Raw genomic sequence first — 19029 nt, 5'->3', positions numbered from 1 at the left:
TTATAGATGTGCTTGGTATTTAGACGTTATCAACGCCTCGCTCGAGCAGAATAGTTTGAATAGTCCTATAAAACCTTAACCTTAAGAGCGTGAAACAGTGGTCACAGCCCAGGAGCGTGAAAGAACCAGTACTGGCCACCTTCGGATGTTCGTTCTAGTAAGTACGAATAAATGCAAGTCTAATCATCAATTCATCGTCCATAGTCCTACAAGATCAATCCTCCCACTTGGGGTCATAGGAACTCCTGATGATCTCCTGCACGTCAAGCCTGCAATCCACAATCTCCCGCCCATTGACCAAATCATTCTCATCCGCGCGCTTCTCGGCATCAGCCTCATCTTTTGCTATCCCAGCCTTAACATGCCTCTTGACCAAGCGTTGCCGTGCCGTGTCGAAATCGACATCCACAAACCAGAGCTCATCCATAAGCTTCGCCGCTGAGCTCCACGGCTCCTTATTCAAACTCAGATAGTTCCCTTCGAAGAATATCACCCGTCGCGCAGCAGCAATGGGGATGTCGTTATCCACGGGATCCTTAACTGCGTGATCAAAACTGGGCGCATGTAACGTTTGCGTTTTGGGTGTTAGTGGCTCACGCAACGCACGCACTAGGGCTAGGAACTTCTCTCCGTCGAATGTGAATGCCGCACCTCGCCGTGCAGCAGCGTATTCTGGATCAGGCATTTGGGCAAGTTGTGCCCGTGTAAGGTGGTATCCGTCCATGGGGATTGCGGCAGCAATTAGGTCGCCGTTTTGTGCGCCGTGCTTCTCATTGATACGTCTCGCCATTGTGATGGCGAGCTCAGTCTTTCCGGAACCGGGAATCCCACTGACAGCGATCAGTAGACGGGCATTTTCGGGCGTGGTTCGGAATTTCTCTAAGATCCGGTCCCATGTTAGTCGTTGTTTTGCGAAGTGTTAAGGACTCTGGAGAAGGACACTCAGGACTCTGGAGAAGGACACTCCATACTCACCCCAAATCTTGTCAACCAGTCGGGCTACTTGCGATTCCATGATTGAAGTCAATGCAAAGAGCGGAGAATACAGATATGAAACGTATAAGCTCAGCGAGGATCCAAAGTCTCAGTCGGACGGGCAGCTCGCGATATTCGAGGCATGCAGGAGCAAAAGGGGATATTGTTGACTATATCGTGGTTCAGCGGTGTACTAGCTGCGTCTGATCATATCGGAACTTCCATGAAGGCGCAAGATGTTATTAAAGCGGAATAGCATCTCCTCGCTCATGGCGATAAAAGCAGTTTTGATAAATAATCGCAGAGAGCGGGGACTGTCGTCAGAGTGGGGTACGACGGGTCTGGAGTGATGAGCTCCGTCGGACCCGACTCCGAGTGTATCTCAGGTCAGTGATGCTACGGTCGTGTTTACAATGTCGCGCTAGGCATGTCTAGACGAGTGCTTGACAGAGCTCGTATGTAAAATGAAGAGTCAGCGCCGATCCTACCCTTCTCACTACAATGCCTTTACCTCGGGCGTTGTCTAAAGCTCGGTGTATCTCCGCCGTCAGTAACAATACTCAGATACTCTGCAAGACGAACTTCGTGAAACAGAACAACTCGATACGACGGGCAAGTACATTCCCGATGAAGTCAATCTTATGCGTGTGATTGACACACTTTCATAGTCTGGCCCTGCCCCAAAACGCATAATAATGTGTACAACATCTTCAACCGGAGGGGCTTCATGAATATCAAGATAGGTAAAGGTAGCCCGAAAATCAGACTCCACAAACGCCCCAGTGATATCCTTCCCGCTAAATCTGCCTGAAATGAAGACCTTCCGCATAAACTAGAATAACAAATCTTAACTAAAAGAAAGGGAAAAATGAGATCAGCTTATCTATGCCTAGTAGGACCTTCTGGCCCGGGAGTACTGTCGGAATCATCGCCCGCCCGTGTCCTCTGATCAATGGTGCGAGACAGTCCGGCTGCAGCCCACCATTCATCAGGAACATATTCACGACGGGCAAGACGATCCAGAATGGCTTGCATGTTCTGTAGATCCTGGTCCGCGGAGGAATCGGAGAAGGCAAGAGATATAGTGGGAATAGAAGAAGCATTGTTAATAACCGATTGGCGGTTTTGCGAGCGTCTCAAGGACTCGACCTCTCGCATACGACGGCGGTAGCGCCGGAATAGCGATTGTTGGGTGATTTCGCCGTCTGACTCGGTATCCGAATCGGTGGAACTGGGGTAGTCACAAGGGATCGTAGACTCTTGGTAAGGATTAAGCGTCATCTGAAATGTGGGTACTGTGGAAGGCACAGGGTTCAGAACGGACTCGAGTGATGTTGCAGAACTTCTCAAAGTTTCATTATGCGAACCAGTCGACCCAGAGGCAGATGCGGAAGTGAAAGAAGAATCAGCACTGGGAAGATTGGTATCGGGCGTTATAGTAGTCAAAAGGGTTTCCCAAGCATCGTTAGCGTGGTCGTCATCTAAGTCAACGCTTCTTTGGCGGTCTCCTAGGCCGTCGATAAACGGCCCACGGCCTGTCAGACTCGTATCGTTGATGGAGCGCTGACCGATGCGTCGCAATAAAGGTATGAATGATCCTGCCGGAGCCTCATCACCAAGACCATCATGAGGTGACCGCCGAAGAAAATCTGAGCCTACCAAAGGTGTTGAAGATCTATGATATGCGACGGCAGGAGCGAATCGGGGCGTGAGAGGGAGATGATCCTGAGATTCTAGCCGGGCATTCGCGTCAGCGGCAGAGCGCGAGTTCAAATCTGATAGAGTCGAGGTTCGCGGTATCCGTAGCCTATGACTTGGCCGATGACGAAGAGCGTCATCAATCATTCGCAACCGCCGACTGGTGTCGGCCAGGCTGCTGTTGAGGTCAAAGGGATCGCTGGAACGTGTGGGCATCGAAGCTGGTGAATGCGAATGACGCGGTAGTCCGCTCGCCTCGCGCTCTACCTCATCAATTATAGGGGGAGGAAATGGGGAGCGCAGAGTGCCACCGCGCCAAGCAGAACCGCCATAACGCGAAGGGCGGCGGACAGTGGCCTGGCGACGAATTGCAGAGCGAGCGGCAGCACAAGGGTCCTTGACGCTGTTGTTTTTAGTGGCCTCTGCGGAAGAAGGCTCATGGTACATACTAGAGGACACCAGTCAGTTCAGCTGTCGTATGCGCACCGCAAGGCGCTGCGAAAGGCGCGTATACTGGCACCCAGCAGGGGAGGATAGCGACAAACTCACGGGATACCCATAACTGCCGATTATTCCTAACTCAAGTGTCGCAAAACTAATCCACAAAAGAGGCGCCGCTCCGAGAACCGTGTAAAGAACGAGTGTGACTCCGAAAAGATGCCGCGACGATAGGGTCGGGTGCGGAGGGCAAGCCGGTGTTGATAGAGAAACGGCAAGATTCGATTTTGCTCCTAAACGTAAAAGCGGAGGCGACTCCGGGCAGCGGCTGAGAGCGCTCGGATGAGGCTGGGATGTGGCGCGACACTCGCGTTTCTACTGCCAATCAAGCTGGGTTGCTGTCTCTATCGCTCTGGGACCTAACAAGCTCTCAAAAACGTTTTCTCGTCTTCTACTCGATGGTTTGGTTTCGTCTGACAGTCAGTATCCGTAAATGCAACGGAGTTTATGCGAAAGAGGGTACGGAGTAGCCGCTGCGTGCGCCTACATATGGCTCTACAGGATTGACACCTCAGGCTACAATAACAGGTAATCCTTATCACATTTATCGATAAACAGAACTCCGAAGCTTCCCGCGGGAAAGCGAATGGATTGGCGGCAATTTGAAGCTCTTCCTGATATCCTGATCATGAAGGCTGGGTTCCAGTTCTCCCCGTTGCACATCGTACACTTGACGGAATGATTGAGCTTGGCCTCAGCAGGATATCCCGTCTCGTTCAACAGACCCCGTTGTCCTGGAAGGCTATCCACATCGCCGGCACCAATGGCAAAGGCTCGATCAGCGCCTACCTGTCGCATCTCCTGGCCTCCGCAGGGGTTCGCTGCGGCCGTTTCACCTCGCCACACTTAATTGATCGCTGGGATTGCATTACAATCGATGAACGGGTTGTCCAGGAGTCGCTCTTCCGACAGATCGAGGCCAGGGTAAAGCTGCGGGATCAAACACTAGGCATCGGGGCAAGCGAGTTCGAATTGTTGGCGGCAACAGCATTTGAGATTTTCAATCATGAGCAAGTCGAGATTGGAGTTATTGAAGTGGGGATGGGCGGTCGCCTAGATGCCACAAACATACTAAACAATGTTTTGGTCTCGGTCATCGCAAAGATTGGTCTGGACCATCAGGCTTTCTTGGGAAACACAATCGAAGAAATCGCTCGGGAAAAGGCTGGAATATTGAAACCTGGTGTCAAATGTGTGGTCGACGGGACAAACTGTTCGGAGGCGATAGTAGCCATCAAGGACCGCATCGCCGAACTTGGTTTGGAAGCTACCATTGTTCATCCGGATACTCCAGACCCTCAGTTGCCCTCGCTTCTTGACCTATTTCGGCGGAACGATTTACTGACTCATCAGCGAGCAAATATGTCCTGTGCTGCAGCTGCTGTAAAATCAGTCCTGCCACAAGTCCGGCCAGCACTCGAGCCCGATAGCTTAATCCCACAACTGGCTTCTGTGGAATGGCCAGGTCGTCTGCAAAAACTTGCGCTGCAACCTCTTACGGGCCGCATAGAGCCTGTCTTGTTGGATGGTGCGCACAATACTCAGTCAGCTGAAGTTCTCGGAGAATACGTTGAACGCAAATTGCGTTTGAAGGGAGAGAATGTCACCTGGGTCATCGCAGCATCACATGGAAAAGATATTCGCCCGTTATTCCATTCTATCATCAAGCCCGGCGATAGTGTGGCGGCAACAAGCTTTGGCCCTGTTGATGGAATGCCATGGGTCAAAGCTGCTGATCCCAATGAGTTGTGTGCTTGTGTACAGGATATACCGAGTATCGGGGAGGTACAGTCATTCGGCAAGGACATCCCAGGCGCACTTGACTGGGCATGTACTAAGGCAGACGGTGGGCCCCTGGTTATAGCAGGGAGCCTTTACCTCGTGTCCGATGTTCTGCGTCTTGTTAGAGAAGCTAACGACTCATGAATCATGACATTGTGCTTTGAAGTCTACGATATCAAGCAAAGAGTGGTTTGGTCTCACGTAGTATTGCACCACTACGCCTTAACTCAAGAAATATCAAGCCCATTTCATACAAGCATAACTGCGATTCTTCCCATCGCTTACCCCGCCCACACATTGATTTAGCAACCCGAGTAAAATATCTACTCAAACCATTCTATTCGTGTATTGAAATACTCGCCGATATTCAATATTCTTCAACGGTTTCTGGAATCATCAGGCTGTTAAGGCTGATTGGAGATTCAGAAGCGCAGTCGGCCAGTGCGTCATGCTTCAGATACTTAGTGGCGGCCTGTGGAGACCCAGAGAGGGAGAGTCCAAAACATCCGCTAATTAATTATCGTTCCCAAGGTTCAGCTCCCAGGGAACAACACTGGCATTACTATTCTCCCCTCAGTCTCACGTTTGTTCCTGAGTTACTCCTGGTATTTGTGGCTTTGGCCAAGATAAACAGTCAGGTTCCCATGTGGCCTGTTGCGTTCTCTCAGCGCCGCTTTGTGAGTGCAGGAACAAGGATCCCTCCGGTAAGTCTTTCTATCTCCCGCCAACGAGCTCACCTATTAGAAGTAGACAGTATACATATTATCTACTGTTCTTGTTTTTCTATCTGACCCTGATCCCTCGAGTATTACTGACAATTTGCGTTGCTTTATAGCGAGCGTGCTGATATGAGTGATCCGACCGATTCCCGGCACCTGCCTTTTCCTCTTCCCACCGTGCTCAAGATTGTACATTCCAAGCCGACGTTTCAAGTCCGAATCGAGCCTTGCTCATAAGTACCATCTCTAACCGTGATCAGTCATGGTATCTCGGTCCAACGAGGGCCCAGAAGCGCCTCATCCGGCGTCTAGAACGCCCGGCGCACCCGCAAAAGGACGCCTCACGAGACTCGGTTCCAGTCCATCAAAACGAGACGACAAAGCAAAAGATGACAGGATGGGAAAGACGTCGGCGAAAGATGTTGCGGAGCTCAAGGACTATGTATGCCCGGTCCCCGCACTGTCATCCCGGTTGTCGAAACTGACGGTGATCTTTGAAGCAATTGGGTGATTGCTTGGGTCGTGGTGCCTTTGGGTCAGTGTATAGGGCACTGAACTGGAATACCGGGGAAACTGTAGCGGTCAAACAGATCAAGCTCGCTGATCTCCCCAAGAGTGAATTGCGGGTCATCATGGTATGTTTGCCTACAACTTCGCTTGCTTTACGTGCTAACAATACATGCTACAGCTGGAGATTGACCTCCTGAAGAATTTGGATGTATGACACTGCCTGCTTGGGACCAGTGGCCCCTATAGCTGCGACATCTACTGACTCAATTGACAATAGCACCCGAATATCGTGAAGTACCAGGGGTTCGTGAAGTCGGCCGAAACGTTAAACATCATTCTCGAGTACGTCCTGGATGGGATAGGATAGGAAATTGTACAGCAGCTGACGATTCAGATATTGCGAAAATGGTTCTCTACACTCAATTGCCAAAAACTTCGGCCGCTTTCCGGAAACTTTAGTGGGGGTATATATGTCCCAAGTTCTCCATGGTCTTCTTTACCTTCACGATCAGGGCGTCATACACAGAGATATTAAGGGTGCAAATATTCTTACAACGAAAGAGGGCCTTGTCAAGCTTGCAGACTTCGGTGTGGCCAGTCGTACCACCGGACTAAGCGAATCGAGCGTTGTCGGGACTCCATACTGGATGGCCCCTGAAGTGATTGAATTATCAGGTGCAACTACAGCGTCTGATATATGGAGTCTGGGATGTACTGTCATTGAGCTGCTTGAAGGAAAACCGCCGTACTATAACCTTCAGCCGATGCCGGCTCTTTTCCGGATTGTCAATGACGATCACCCTCCCCTCCCTCAAGGCGCCTCACCAGTGAGTTTGCCTCATGGCCCTGCTTCTGTACGGGATGGCTAATGAATGATCAGGCAGTCAAAGATTTCTTGATGCAGTGTTTTCAGAAAGATCCCAACCTTCGTGTGTCCGCTCGCAAACTTCTGAAACACCCATGGATCGTCAACGCTCGAAGATCTGACTCCGTAGTCCCTAAAAAATCAACCGAATATGAAGAGGCGGTGAAAAGTGTCCAGGAGTGGAATGAGGCTTTGCGTTCGCCGGAATCGAATGCCCTAAGAAGAGGAACCAGAAATGAAAATCAAAACCCACCGTCTTTACGGCTTGACACGCGGCATACGCCAACTAAAGTTACACTTCCAAGCCCAGTCTCCAGAATTGTCGCGGACAAATTTAGTTCTCCTAGCTCCGGAGAAGAGGATAACTGGGACGATGATTTTGCTACGGCCATCTCGCCAAGTGCACTGCAGCTACCTCACCTTCGGCCGCACGACAATTTTGGTGGAATGCTTTCTTCGGAGAAACTGAAGGCATTTGCCTCTCTAGATGGTACAGTCCTAAAGTCTGATGAAAGCTTTGAGGAGTCCGATGACCCTTTCAAAGGATCTCTGCTGGCCGGAGAACATGACCCGCTGAAGACAATCCGGCCCCCGCCGTCGCAGCAGGCAAACTCAGGAACATCACAGTCTCAAAACGGACCGTATGGTGCGCATATGAGGCGGGGACCGCCCCTAAATACCGCCATAACCCCAGTTTATGGTGGGCAAATGCTCCAAAACTCGTCATCTCCTATACGGCAACAACGTCCGCCGTTGTTCTACAAAGAGAACTCCGTTGAAGATTACTCCGATCTTATCTCGGCTAATGAAGACGTCCTTGACCGCAAAATCAGTGCTTTTCAAGTAGGTCCCACTCTACGCACCCCCCGAAGGATCTGACCATGCAGCTGACGTTCATCAGGAGAGCGACGAGCATAAAGACTTAGCAGACACGGGAAGGTCCAGGGAAGTCATCCGGTATCAGAGTTCATACGAGCAAGAAGATACACCTCGAATCGGAAGACAAATATCAGTCAAGCGGTACCGTGGGACAGTCGAGATCCAGCAGTTTGCCGAGAACGAGCATGATGAGGATTTTTCTGATATCCTAGGGGTGGATGGAGTCACGCTAGACAAGGCTGAAAGCGACGACGGCTCAAATAAGAGCACACTGATGCTAAATACAAAATTATCAAACAATTCTTGGCTAGGAGATTTGGATGATGAAGATGATCCCTTCGCACTGCTTGAGGAAGGGCTCGATGAGACTGACCTCGAAGCTAATATCGCTCGTGACAAACATGCACGACTCCGAAGTCAAGTTGAAGGGCTTGTTGGTTCTTTGAAGACGTCGCAAGACGAAGAAGTACTTGGGGACATATCGGAGCAGCTCTTGGCCGTCTTCTGCGATTTCCCTGAGACGAAGAACATAATAATTAGCGCCCATGGCATGTTACCAATATTGGAGATTCTTGACCTATGCCGCCGCCGCGACATTACTTTGTGCCTACTGAAAATTGTCAATGCAATCATCTATGATGATTACGAAATACAGGAAAATCTCTGCTTTGTCGGCGGTATTCCCATCATTAACGAATTCGCGGCGAAAAAATATCCCCGGGAAATACGGCTCGAAGCAGCAGCGTTTGTTCAACAGATGTACCAAACATCAACCCTTACCCTTCAAATGTTTGTCAGCGCGGGAGGGTTAAATGTTCTTGTTGAGTTTTTGGAGGACGATTACGAGGATGAACGTGACCTTGTTCTGGTAGGAGTGAATGGCATCTGGAGTGTTTTTGAGTTACAGGTGCGTAGCAGCATCTCTTTCTGTTGCAACGGGTACCGATATTGACACTACACAGGGCTCGACTCCCAAAAACGACTTTTGCAGAATTTTATCACGCAGCTCCGTTTTGGATCCTTTGTCCCTTGTGTTGAGCCGAGTGTTGGACGAAGAAGGCGAGTTGGCCGAGGTCGTGGAAGGCCGCATTGCAAATATCTTCTTCATCTTCTCGCAAGCTGAGAATCATGTCAAAGAAATGGTATCGGAGCGCACAGTCTTACATAGTAAGGGCTTTGATGCATGGATATGTTTTCAGGTACTGACGATGGCTTAGGGGTTTTAAAAGAATTGAAGCGCATGACACCCGCCCACCAAATAACTATGCTGAAGTTCATCAAGAATCTGTCTATGCTATCAACAACACTTGACTCTCTTCAAAACTCAAACGCGATTGACGTCTTGACCGACCTCTTGCGGTCCACAATCAAGCGTCCACATTTCCGGGAGGTCTCCAACCAGATTCTGAATACAATTTATAATATGTGTCGTCTCAACAAGTCACGACAAGAAGATGCCGCGTTAAATGGGATTGTGCCTTTACTCCAGAAGATTGTGAAGACTGAACGTCCACTCAAGGAGTTTGCGTTGCCTATTCTCTGCGATATGGCACACTCTGGGAAAGTTGGCCGTCGGGAGTTGTGGCGGAACAAGGGACTCGCATTCTATATCTCATTACTTTCTGACCCTTACTGGCAGGTGACCGCTTTGGATGCAATATTCATATGGTATGTCACATTCTCTCTGGCTGGTATGTGCCTAGCTAATAACCATTGACAGGCTTCAGGAAGAGACCGCTAAGGTGGAAGAGCATCTATTGGAAAATCGTTACGATCAGCCATCATTCACAGACGCGATCGTGAGATGCTTGACATTGTCCAAGGCGAATGCGTTCGAGAACATCCTTGAGCCGCTGCAAAAGCTTCTGAGGCTCAGTCCTCCAATAGCCTCGACCCTGGCGCGCCCAGACTTGTTCAGCCGGCTCGGACAGAAACTCCATCATTCCAAGGCTGCGGTCCGTCTGAATCTCCTGCGCATAATTTCTAGCATTTGCGACTCTAGTGAGCAACAGGGCGGACTACTTGCAAGCTACGGGCTCCTGGACTCAATTCGCGAGTTAGAGCATGATCCTGCGATTCTTGTTCGGGATATGGCTGGAAAATTAATCCAGTCCAGCGAGAGAAATGATTCGTACGGACTCTGTAAACTCAAGCCCAATGTTAGGCGGGGAAGTACATCTGCCACTTCCCCTGGTCTCCTTGCCAACCAATCAGCGCCTGTCACTCCTCAGTTGAGTCGACAAAACCAGTCGAAAGGATACTACGATAGTCGGGAAACGCAACGGCGGCCGCGAAGTGCAATCAGTGGCTCTGCACTGGCTCTCCGTCCTGGAAGCAGAGACGGGCCAACTCCGGGTATTGTAGGGGGTGCTAACGGAAGTGCTGGTGCCTCAAGAAATAGGATAGCTCGCGGAGTGTCCAATAGATTGTCGCACATCGAGCTGTTACCGAATGATGATGATCGAATCCCGAGTTCTATAACTCGTCGATCGTCGGTCCTCCCACGTCGTCGACGATTGACGCAGTTTGAGGCGGAGCGAGGATCGTAATCGGTTGGTCCGTAATGGGGCATCTATTTATCACTATATTTCCTTTGCGAATGGGTTCTGTGAGTACTTCTCTTCGATGTCTGATCACTATGAGCCCATGCATCATCGTATAGGCGTATTTTGCGGCGTTTGCCATCAGTTATCTCTCTTTTGCCCTTGGGTTTACAATACATCATATGTTTTGCTGGCTGGTAGGGTATGGAATTTGGTGCATCGGCGACCTAGACAATAGCGCATGTAGATAGTAGCGGTTTCTTTATAATTCTGTTGCATACATCCAATATTCCGGCGTGTAGCTGTGTACAATGTCCACTTCATGTAAATCCACATGCGACGGCATCGGCAGCGGCGAGACTCGGACTGGAGGCGAACATAATGCCACGATCAGCATCGCAACGGCCACGCGGCAATTTTTGTCTCCTCCGCCATCCGCTATCTCTCCTTCCCTTCAGAACTACCTCATCTACACCTCCATCTTTCGCCCAATGGCCTTGGGGTACGGATGAACACTTCACCCGACAGACTTTTCTCCCTTGACTCGTGGCTGCTCTCTCTACGGCGTCGTTCATGTCCGGCATGAGGGTGGCGCTCCGCACCCCACTACGGGCTCTCGGTGACCCGGCGTCCGTTCTTCAATATACTGCTTCACCATACGCTCCTAGAGAGCTTGCAACGTGGAATTCATACAAGCCGCCCCGTTATTGGCTATTCAGCTCACTTAGGTTCAATAAGGCGACCTTCCCACAGCACAACTTCCGAACGCCGTTTTCTACAAAGACTTTATATCGATTCGAAACCCAACAGAGGGCTGGCGGTCAAGGAAGGCAGTCTCAGAATTCTCAGTCTAGAAATAAGTGGATCGGGTATGGGATAATTGGAGGGACAATTGTTGTTGGAGGGGTCGTGGTTTCCGATGATATCAGACACATTTACCACGCTGCCGCGCGAACGGGGAGGGTTGTTGGCACGCTGGCTGTTTGTATCAACGAGTAAGTTAGCCGACTAGAAGAGGTGGAATTACTCACTGACGCAGTATCAATATAGCTATCGAGTGACTCTTAAGCAAGAGACGTGTACACCCGAGGAACGAAACGAGGCGATTCGCGCCTGCCACAAGCGTTGCGCCGATCGAACCCTACATGTGCTGGAAAGGAATGGCTCTATCTTCATTAAGCTGGGACAACACTTGAGTAGCATGGGCTACCTGCTTCCGCTAGAGTGGACGACGACTTTCATACCTCTTCAAGATAAATGCCCCGTTTCGTCGGTCGAGTCGATTGAGCAAATGTTCGTTAAGGACACTGGAAAACGGATTGATGAACTCTTTACGACATTTGAACCGACCCCAATCGGCGCGGCTTCGCTAGCACAGGTACACATTGGGACATTGAAGGAAACTGGCGAGAAGGTTGCGGTGAAGGTGCAACATCCAGCATTGGCGGAATGGGCACCGCTTGACCTTGCGCTGACAAGGTTCACATTCTCGATGTTGAAGCGCTTCTTTCCGGAATATGACTTGGAATGGCTCTCGAAGGAAATGGATCTTTCGTTGCCACAGGAGTTGGATTTTCGCATGGAAGCGCAAAATGCCAAAAGGGCTAGCGAGTACTTCAAGAAGAACTCAAATGCTCCTCTCGTGATTCCAAAAGGTATTCTGATCCTTTCATGATATATCTGCACGTCCCTCTGACGTTTCTAGTGTTGTGGGCACAAAAACGGATTCTTGTGATGGAGTTCATATCGGGCTCGCGGCCAGACGACCTAGAATATCTAGATAAAAACCATATTGACCGGGACGAGGTTTCAGCTGCGCTAGCTCATATATTCAACGAGATGATTTTTGGCGACAACGCTCCTCTACACTGTGATCCTCATGGCGGGAACATTGCCATCCGCAAAAACCCTAACCGGAGTCGCCACAATTTCGACATCATCCTTTACGACCACGGTTTGTACCGCGATATCCCTCGCGAAACGCGCCGTAACTATGCAAAACTTTGGCTCTCTGTCATCGAAGCTGACGAGGCTCGCATGCGCGAGTATTCACGCAAGGTAGCCGGTGTGACGGATGAGCAGTTCCCTCTCTTCGCAAGCGCAATTACAGGTAGAGATTACACAGTTCTAACAAAGAAAAACATCACTTCATTGCGCACAGAAGCAGAGAAAGAAAGCATCACTGGTGCGCTCGGTGAAGGCTTGCTTCAGCAGCTGGTGGAATTACTGGGCCAGGTGCCCCGGATCATGCTCCTAATCCTTAAAACCAATGACCTGAGTAGGTCTCCTTATTCTTACATCTAGGGCAGTCTCACTAACGCCTTGATAGCTCGCAGTCTCGACGAGAACCTTCACACTCGGCAAGGCCCCGTACGGACGTTCCTTATTCTCGCGCGCTACGCAACCCGCACAGTTTTCGAAGAGCAGATGGATACTATCAATGAGAGCGGTGGGTTGCTGCGCCCATCAAACTTCTGGCAATTTCTTTGCGCTTGGACAAAATTTTTGCGTGTGGAGCTAAAGCTTTCCGTGTACGAAACTGTGCTCTTGTTGAGAAGTCGGTTAGGACTTTTGTAGTCCGCGGCCATAACCATGAGTGCATCTTCCTACCCACTGTATTACTTTAATTCGGGATTTCGCCTTGTATAGTTGTGCATTTCGGCGAGGCGTTTCTCTGTTATTTCTCTTCTTGTGATGCTTACGATTCTCTTCAACCCTTCTTGACCATGCTTTACTAGACAATCCCGTTGGGCTTTTCGCTTTTTTTGGAAATTACTTATAATCTGCTATGTTAAGAGTTCAACTAGATATATAAACCCACAAGAATTTCAATTCCTCGAGCAACCTGATAGGGATAACATGTATTTGTCCGGACTGTACTTAATGCGTAATACATTTGACTTGGTTCCTCTATGGCTAGCTCATCTTAAATCCACACCTCCAGCAAACCCGTCGCGGCAACTTCAACAAAACCACTTAAGCATAACAACCTTTTTCATCGACCAACACCACGATTGAGCAAATCCTAGCTTAAACAAATAACTTTCTGCATTTGCCTAGACTACCAAGAGCGAGGAATTAATAACAGAGAATAATGTCCAAGAAACCGCTCGGCCGCTCTTCAGGCGTAAGCAAACCCTTGCTCCTTTCTTCTTTTTCTCCTCACCAAGTGCAATACTCAGGCTAACAAACATAAAGTCCCTAAACGCACCCATAGCAGCATTCACAATGGCTGTTGTGCTGTGTTCTTACTGCATCTACTCGATCAACTCTGCTAGACGGGGCGCGCACAGTCACGTTATGGGTACGCCTGAGGTATCAATGCAGGCGAAGCGACGGCAGAAGCAGGAGGATTGGGTGAAGGTTGTTTTAGAGGAAGGAAGGGGGAGACAGAGCGAGAGAGAGAGATAGGGGATGAGAAGAAATTAGAATCGATTGCACAAGGCTAATTGTATTACATGTGGGTTGTCCTTAATAGGTTTATGATGTTCGAGTTGCTTTTATTAGTATTCATGCCATTTCGTGTAATTGTGGACTATAAATGTAAAGACTCAGTTGGACATCTTGATGAATATTTGTATGAGCTGACTGTAGAGTACCTTGCCTAAATAACTGCCTACGAACTGGTCCTGAAGTTGTATGGAAATTTGACCCTCATATATCCACTATATATAGGATCTTCAACAAGTCAGTGAGCGATGGGAAGTATATGACGGATGTCAAAGGGACGAGATTGGATCAGAATTTTCAGTGTATAAATGGTCATGTCCAATTTGTACGACAAAGCTGGATCCCCATTGTAAAGATTCATCATGGTAGTCTCGTAGAATTGAAGTGGATTGGAGTATTTTACTGATTCAAGGGCTTGTTTTTTATTTGAAGGGGTATCATTCCTTCAAGGAGCACTCACCTGTTCGATATCACCTGCCAGCAAACTGTAGAATTCCACGCCCAATCTGGTCTGTCAATGCTGGAACAAGTAGGAATCATGGCGGCCAGCAAGGCATTTTAGGCATTTATCCCCGAGGCAAGAAGAGAAGCAGACTCGAGCATCGAATCCTGGACCTCCAGCTTTCAAAGAGTTGCCCATCCCAACCGATCAACCGGTAGTAAAGCTTTGCTTGATAAAGAGCTGGAAGACGCCAAGTCTTCACATACCAAGTTTCAAGTTTCTCCCTTCATGAAACGAGATGTGGTCTGCCAGCGAGCGAAAGCTCCAGGGGCCAGGAACTTCATACTCCGGAAAACACACGAGACAAATATCCCGGTTACGCGGATTTGTCGCCCTTTCCAAGTGAGAGGCATTCAGCCAAAAGGGTAGCGTCTCCTCGCCGGATCGACTCCAAGGGAAAACGGCGAGGCCCTGCGACATGGCTGGCGTAAACTGCCGGCTGGGCCACAGGCACTAGTAGCATATACTAGAAACGTTCAACCTCGAATGACATGGTTTAATGGCATGTCCCTGTCATCTGCCGCACATTAAATTTCTGGCCCTGCCGGCACATTGAGGCAAACGAGTGGACGTCCGGAGACTTGAAAGAAGCCGGTACTGCGAGTCCTAAGCTGTCGTGGCTTCTACTGCAGAAGCATTATAATATGCCAGCGCTCCTGAAAAGACATTGTAACCGCATTCTTGCTAGCGAAAACGTGTTTCCAGCTAGGACTGCATTGTTGTCTCATCTCCGAGGCCAGCTCCACCCTTACCGGCCAGCTGTTGAGGGTTGAGCTGATGACTTCCAGACAGTTGCACGTTAGAGAGATGTTATGGTTCTTAGTCAACATTCAACAGCAGAGTATGATGTGCTGTGTGCTCTGCGAGCTATAGTTGACAATTAAACATTTCCGTGGGATGAAAGGAGGAAGACTGGTGGTTTGACGGTATCAAACTTGACAGATTTTAGTGGGAAGAGATTTGTGTGGAAAAAATAGGTAATTGTCTACATCACATGACCGTGCGGACTCGCTACTTGCTTCGCTCATAGAACGTACGTTTGCACCTTCAACGCCTTGGTTTTTAGAGCTTGGATTACTATGGTAAAATAGCGATGATTCATATCATATATACATTTCGAGGTAAGTAATGTAAACTATGGGGTAATAAGAAGGGCGCTCATAAAAACAAATCTTTGTGATGCGAAATTAGAGCCCATCACTCTATCATAACGCCATCAACATAGAATGACCGCCTAAAAAGTAGCAAGTCTCGCTCTGGAATTGTAATTGTTCCTAGTATGCGAGATATCAACTCTAAAGAGGGGATAACGCAGGCGTCAAGCCTTTGAACACGTCGTGGAAATCCATGAGTCAGTGATTAGTATGCACATCATAGCTCAATCAGTTATATTGCCCCTGTGGAGTTCTTTTCCTCCTCAAGCCTGAGCTTCATCTCTCCCTCATGTTTCATATGCCCAATGAGTTTTCGGAGATACTCATATGTGAGCATGGTGGTCATGGCAGCGGGGACGGCTCGAAATAGGTTCGTTCCAATCCCAGAGTAGAACGCCCGCCAGCCCTCCTCGTGTAGAATCGTCTGACATGTGCGGATAATCCCGGAATAGCGAGGCCTGTTAGGCATACCGTCAGATGAAGATGCACCTGCACCACGTCCACGATCCATGCCACCCAGTCCACCCCGGAATGCAATCTCCTCTGGTGAAGGTGATGGCGGAGTTCTTTGCTGTGTCTGGAGCCTTGTCCGTAAAACCTCATGAGGATACGTCACAGTGCTGGCACAGATCTTACTCAGAAATGTTGCGCAACTTATCCCAACCCAGTGGGAACTTCCAGTATCAGGATGTTCTCCGATGCTGTAACCGGTAAAAGCCATTTTCAGGTATTCATAAAGAGGAAATTGAATAGCCACGTGCGCCAGTCCCAGCAATGCTGGCGTTAGGCCAGAATAGAATGAGAGGATGCCCTCATTCTTGTACATCTTTCGGGCAGCATCCCAAGTGCCGCTGTATTGCCAAGGAGCTCGGAATCCTTCTGTCGTGGACCTTAGACTCTGGGACATCAGTCGCGTTTTTATCACCCAAATGGGGTTAGTGACAATAGTAGAGCAAGCGCCCGCCGTTACAGAAGCGTATCCTCTTGATAGCCACCAACTGCCTATAATGAATTCAGTGAAAGTCCGAGGCTAGCCAAAAAAAAATAAGTAGCACCCACCAGTAGTCTCATAATAGTATTCGCGTGACCGGTCGTAAACAGCTAGATATACCGCCCACGTAGGGAGATATCCTAGAAGCATTGGGCCTAGGCCTTGATAAAGACCTCGAATACCGTCTTCCCTCCAGATTACTTTGCCAGTTCCCAACATTCCCCTGTATATAGTTTTTGCCTCCACCATTTTCCCTCGCCGCACGAAGCCCCCCTGGGCCTGAAGTTTCGTTTTGATCACATCAAGCGGACATGTCACAATCCCCGAAGCTACACCTGCGCTAGCCCCGCAAATTGGAGCGACATACCAATCCGGCACACCGGCAGCGAAGAGCTCGATGCGAGTGACAAAGGCGGAGCTCCGACTGGACGTAACCGCTGGGGGCATATGAACGGTCGGGGACGCAGGGCTGTCGGAATTTGACATTTGCTGCTTATTCGAGTCGCTGGAAGCCGATGATGTCTTCTGCTCCTCTGAAAACATCCTTGCAGCCAGCGCTCAAGCAGTTCCACAGCTGTCCGTTTTGATGCTTTACCGATAAGGGATCCCGGACCCGAGCATGTCGGTGCCCGCTCCGGAACCCAAAGGACGTTGAAGACCGCGGTTTGAAAGTAAAATAGGTATATTGGGAGTATCGCGGGTGGGGGGGGGTAAATGTCGTGAAAGAAGACGACCGCTGCAGAGGTTCGAGGAATCGGATTTATCAAGCGAGCCGATGCTGCCGAGCCGCCTAGATTTAAAGTTGCCCTATCTATGCACAGACAGGGGCGCGGGGTCTGTCGAGTCACTATGGCAGCGAGAAAGATCGAAAAAGGAAGAGAAAGTGGATGGAGATATAACGATTGTAGAACCCCAATCCCACCTCGGAAGACGGATATCGTGGGTTTAGTGATCTGGAAAATAGTGGCCTCAGGTGTCGAATGACGAGAGGTGAAGAATGAAGTATTGTAGATGGTGTCAGTCGGGTCACTCGACTCGGAGAAGTCGGCGGTATGGAAAAAGCTCAGGAATGGTTCCTAATTAGCGTACAGCGTAAGATTAGGGTACAGTAGTCTAATGAAAGTTGGAGAAGGCCCTATTCAAGCCTTACATACGCAAAGGTTCTTCCTCCTGGAACTTGTTTCTCGCCGGAGAAGGTCCGGACTTTCCCGCCTGAGGCATGAAGCTAACAGATATGCGGGAGCACGTGCATTCTATATTTATGCCTCAGGTATATATCGGATGTTTTTGGAAAGGTTCACCCGCTTTGAACCTCCCCGTTTTGCACACCAACGTCGGGCCATCTTTCGTTCAGCTTAACTCTCCGACACCTCCGCTTTTCCTTGTGTCAGTTGGAACAGTACAGCGCTCTTTGTTGTTCAATCAAAATGTCGGCCCCTTCTCTCACCAGTTACATCGTCAAGCGCCCCTGGCTGAAGCGCTGGATGATGCCAATTGCCAATTGGTACACCGATGCCGCGGGCTACAGGAAGCTCGGTCTAAAGTACGCACTCCTTTTCTGGTAACCCAGGACAAGCGCTGGTGACAATTGATGTGGGAGCATAATTTGCACTGCTCAGCTATTTTGCTGGGTTTGCTGCGATAGCGTCATCGCCTCTTGTTTGGGGCCACCAAAGCTCTCATTAAGTCAATCCAGCATCAGGTTAACATGGAAACAGGGCCGATGACTTGATTCCTGAGGAAAGCGATACCGTCCAAACCGCTCTCAAGCGTCTTCCTCCCAAGGAAGCTTACGACCGCATCTTCCGTATCCGCAGGGCCTTCCAGGTCGGTTTCATTGTATGATAAGCATGAAAGGGATATTTGCTGAACCGAATGGCTGTTAATAGTGCTCTGTCTCTCACACTCTTCTTCCTCCAGAGGAGCACATCAAGCCCAACGAGGTGAGTCAATTTGAGCTTCTTTCAGTCGCAAGCGCTTTCTCAGTCTCCGCATCCTTTTGACCAATCCCGTACGCCGGATTTGTCAACAAATCGATACCCCGGATATGCCGTCTACTGAACGATAGAGCCTTCTGAAGAGCGGTTTGTTAAAGATGACATACTGATTGCGGCGCTAGGATGTCGAGTACCTCAGCCCCATCATCCGCGAGATCGAGAAGGAGAACGCCGAGCGTGCCGACCTTGACAACCTTGTCGTCAACCGAAAGAAATAAATAGCTTTTTGTAAATTACAAAGCTACAAACCCTCCCCAAGGATATAGACGTGTGGAATAAGACGATACAAGACCTGTTCTTTCGGGCTTATGCTCCGTCGATTGGAGCATCTGCCATTTGCTTGAGCCTTTGGAGTTATGTCGTGCAAACCACGTGTACTGATACTGTAAAAATCTATTTTGTTACTGCTTGATATCGAGGTAGTATTTATGCGCTGCGAGTATTGGTGACCTAGAGCCCAGCTCAC

At 49.4% G+C, this 19029-nt stretch overlaps 8 protein-coding genes across 8 annotated transcripts, besides 1 other annotated feature; 4 read left to right on the top strand and 4 right to left on the bottom strand.

Annotated features, from left to right (window-relative positions):
- Positions 1–19029: part of a sequence feature (contig 1.76 1..153210(-1)) that runs on past both edges of the window.
- Positions 215–1015, bottom strand: ANIA_04382 (kinase-related protein; the record flags this gene model as incomplete). Its single annotated transcript, XM_656894.1, has 2 exons — positions 215–879; positions 976–1015. 2 exons carry the CDS (start codon positions 1013–1015, stop codon positions 215–217), a joined length of 705 nt encoding a protein of 234 aa, XP_661986.1.
- On the bottom strand, positions 1855–3330 carry ANIA_04383 (uncharacterized protein; the record flags this gene model as incomplete). Its single annotated transcript, XM_656895.2, has 2 exons — positions 3223–3330; positions 1855–3121 (listed from the first exon to the last, which is right to left on the bottom strand). The coding sequence occupies exons 1-2, from the start codon at positions 3231–3233 to the stop codon at positions 1855–1857; spliced, it is 1278 nt and encodes a 425-aa protein (XP_661987.1). The 5' UTR covers positions 3234–3330.
- On the top strand, positions 3850–5097 carry ANIA_04384 (dihydrofolate synthase; the record flags this gene model as incomplete). Its single annotated transcript, XM_656896.1, has 1 exon — positions 3850–5097. The coding sequence occupies one exon, from the start codon at positions 3850–3852 to the stop codon at positions 5095–5097; it is 1248 nt and encodes a 415-aa protein (XP_661988.1).
- On the top strand, positions 5935–10475 carry ANIA_04385 (protein sepH; the record flags this gene model as incomplete). Its single annotated transcript, XM_656897.1, has 10 exons — positions 5935–6114; positions 6263–6307; positions 6361–6390; positions 6460–6524; positions 6577–7009; positions 7063–7890; positions 7949–8833; positions 8889–9093; positions 9126–9594; positions 9647–10475. 10 exons carry the CDS (start codon positions 5935–5937, stop codon positions 10473–10475), a joined length of 3969 nt encoding a protein of 1322 aa, XP_661989.1.
- ANIA_04386 (ABC1 kinase family protein) lies at positions 10946–13213 on the top strand. The gene is made up of 4 exons (XM_656898.2): positions 10946–11464; positions 11520–12124; positions 12175–12747; positions 12799–13213. The coding sequence occupies exons 1-4, from the start codon at positions 11043–11045 to the stop codon at positions 13044–13046; spliced, it is 1848 nt and encodes a 615-aa protein (XP_661990.2). The 5' UTR covers positions 10946–11042; the 3' UTR covers positions 13047–13213.
- On the bottom strand, positions 14079–15325 carry ANIA_11436 (uncharacterized protein). The gene is made up of 2 exons (XM_050611746.1): positions 14380–15325; positions 14079–14147 (listed from the first exon to the last, which is right to left on the bottom strand). The coding sequence occupies exon 1, from the start codon at positions 14839–14841 to the stop codon at positions 14620–14622; it is 222 nt and encodes a 73-aa protein (XP_050467738.1). The 5' UTR covers positions 14842–15325; the 3' UTR covers positions 14079–14147; positions 14380–14619.
- Positions 15808–17109, bottom strand: ANIA_04387 (putative mitochondrial carrier protein; the record flags this gene model as incomplete). The annotated part of the gene is made up of 3 exons (XM_656899.1): positions 15808–16577; positions 16635–16789; positions 16934–17109. 3 exons carry the CDS (start codon positions 17107–17109, stop codon positions 15808–15810), a joined length of 1101 nt encoding a protein of 366 aa, XP_661991.1.
- ANIA_04388 (ubiquinol--cytochrome-c reductase subunit 7) lies at positions 17909–18781 on the top strand (the record flags this gene model as incomplete). Its single annotated transcript, XM_050611745.1, has 4 exons — positions 17909–18109; positions 18285–18393; positions 18456–18509; positions 18686–18781. Exons 1-4 carry the CDS (start codon positions 17994–17996, stop codon positions 18779–18781), a joined length of 375 nt encoding a protein of 124 aa, XP_050467737.1. The 5' UTR covers positions 17909–17993.

This window comes from Aspergillus nidulans, chromosome III (genome assembly GCF_000011425.1).
Source record: "Aspergillus nidulans FGSC A4 chromosome III".
Lineage (NCBI taxonomy): Eukaryota > Fungi > Ascomycota > Eurotiomycetes > Eurotiales > Aspergillaceae > Aspergillus > Aspergillus nidulans.
Note: the sequence above shows the minus strand (reverse complement) of the source record. Positions and strands in the feature narration are given on the sequence as shown.

Excerpts from the sequence above, each read along its gene's own strand:
- ANIA_04386 (XM_656898.2), top strand. The coding sequence starts at position 11,043 with ATGTCCGGCATGAGGGTGGCGCTCCGCACCCCACTACGGGCTCTCGGT. Across the intron at positions 11,465-11,519 it reads CTGGCTGTTTGTATCAACGA|CTATCGAGTGACTCTTAAGC; the intron begins GTAAGTTAGCCG and ends GTATCAATATAG. Across the intron at positions 12,125-12,174 it reads TCCTCTCGTGATTCCAAAAG|TGTTGTGGGCACAAAAACGG; the intron begins GTATTCTGATCC and ends TGACGTTTCTAG.
- ANIA_11436 (XM_050611746.1), bottom strand. The coding sequence starts at position 14,841 with ATGTCGCAGGGCCTCGCCGTTTTCCCTTGGAGTCGATCCGGCGAGGAG.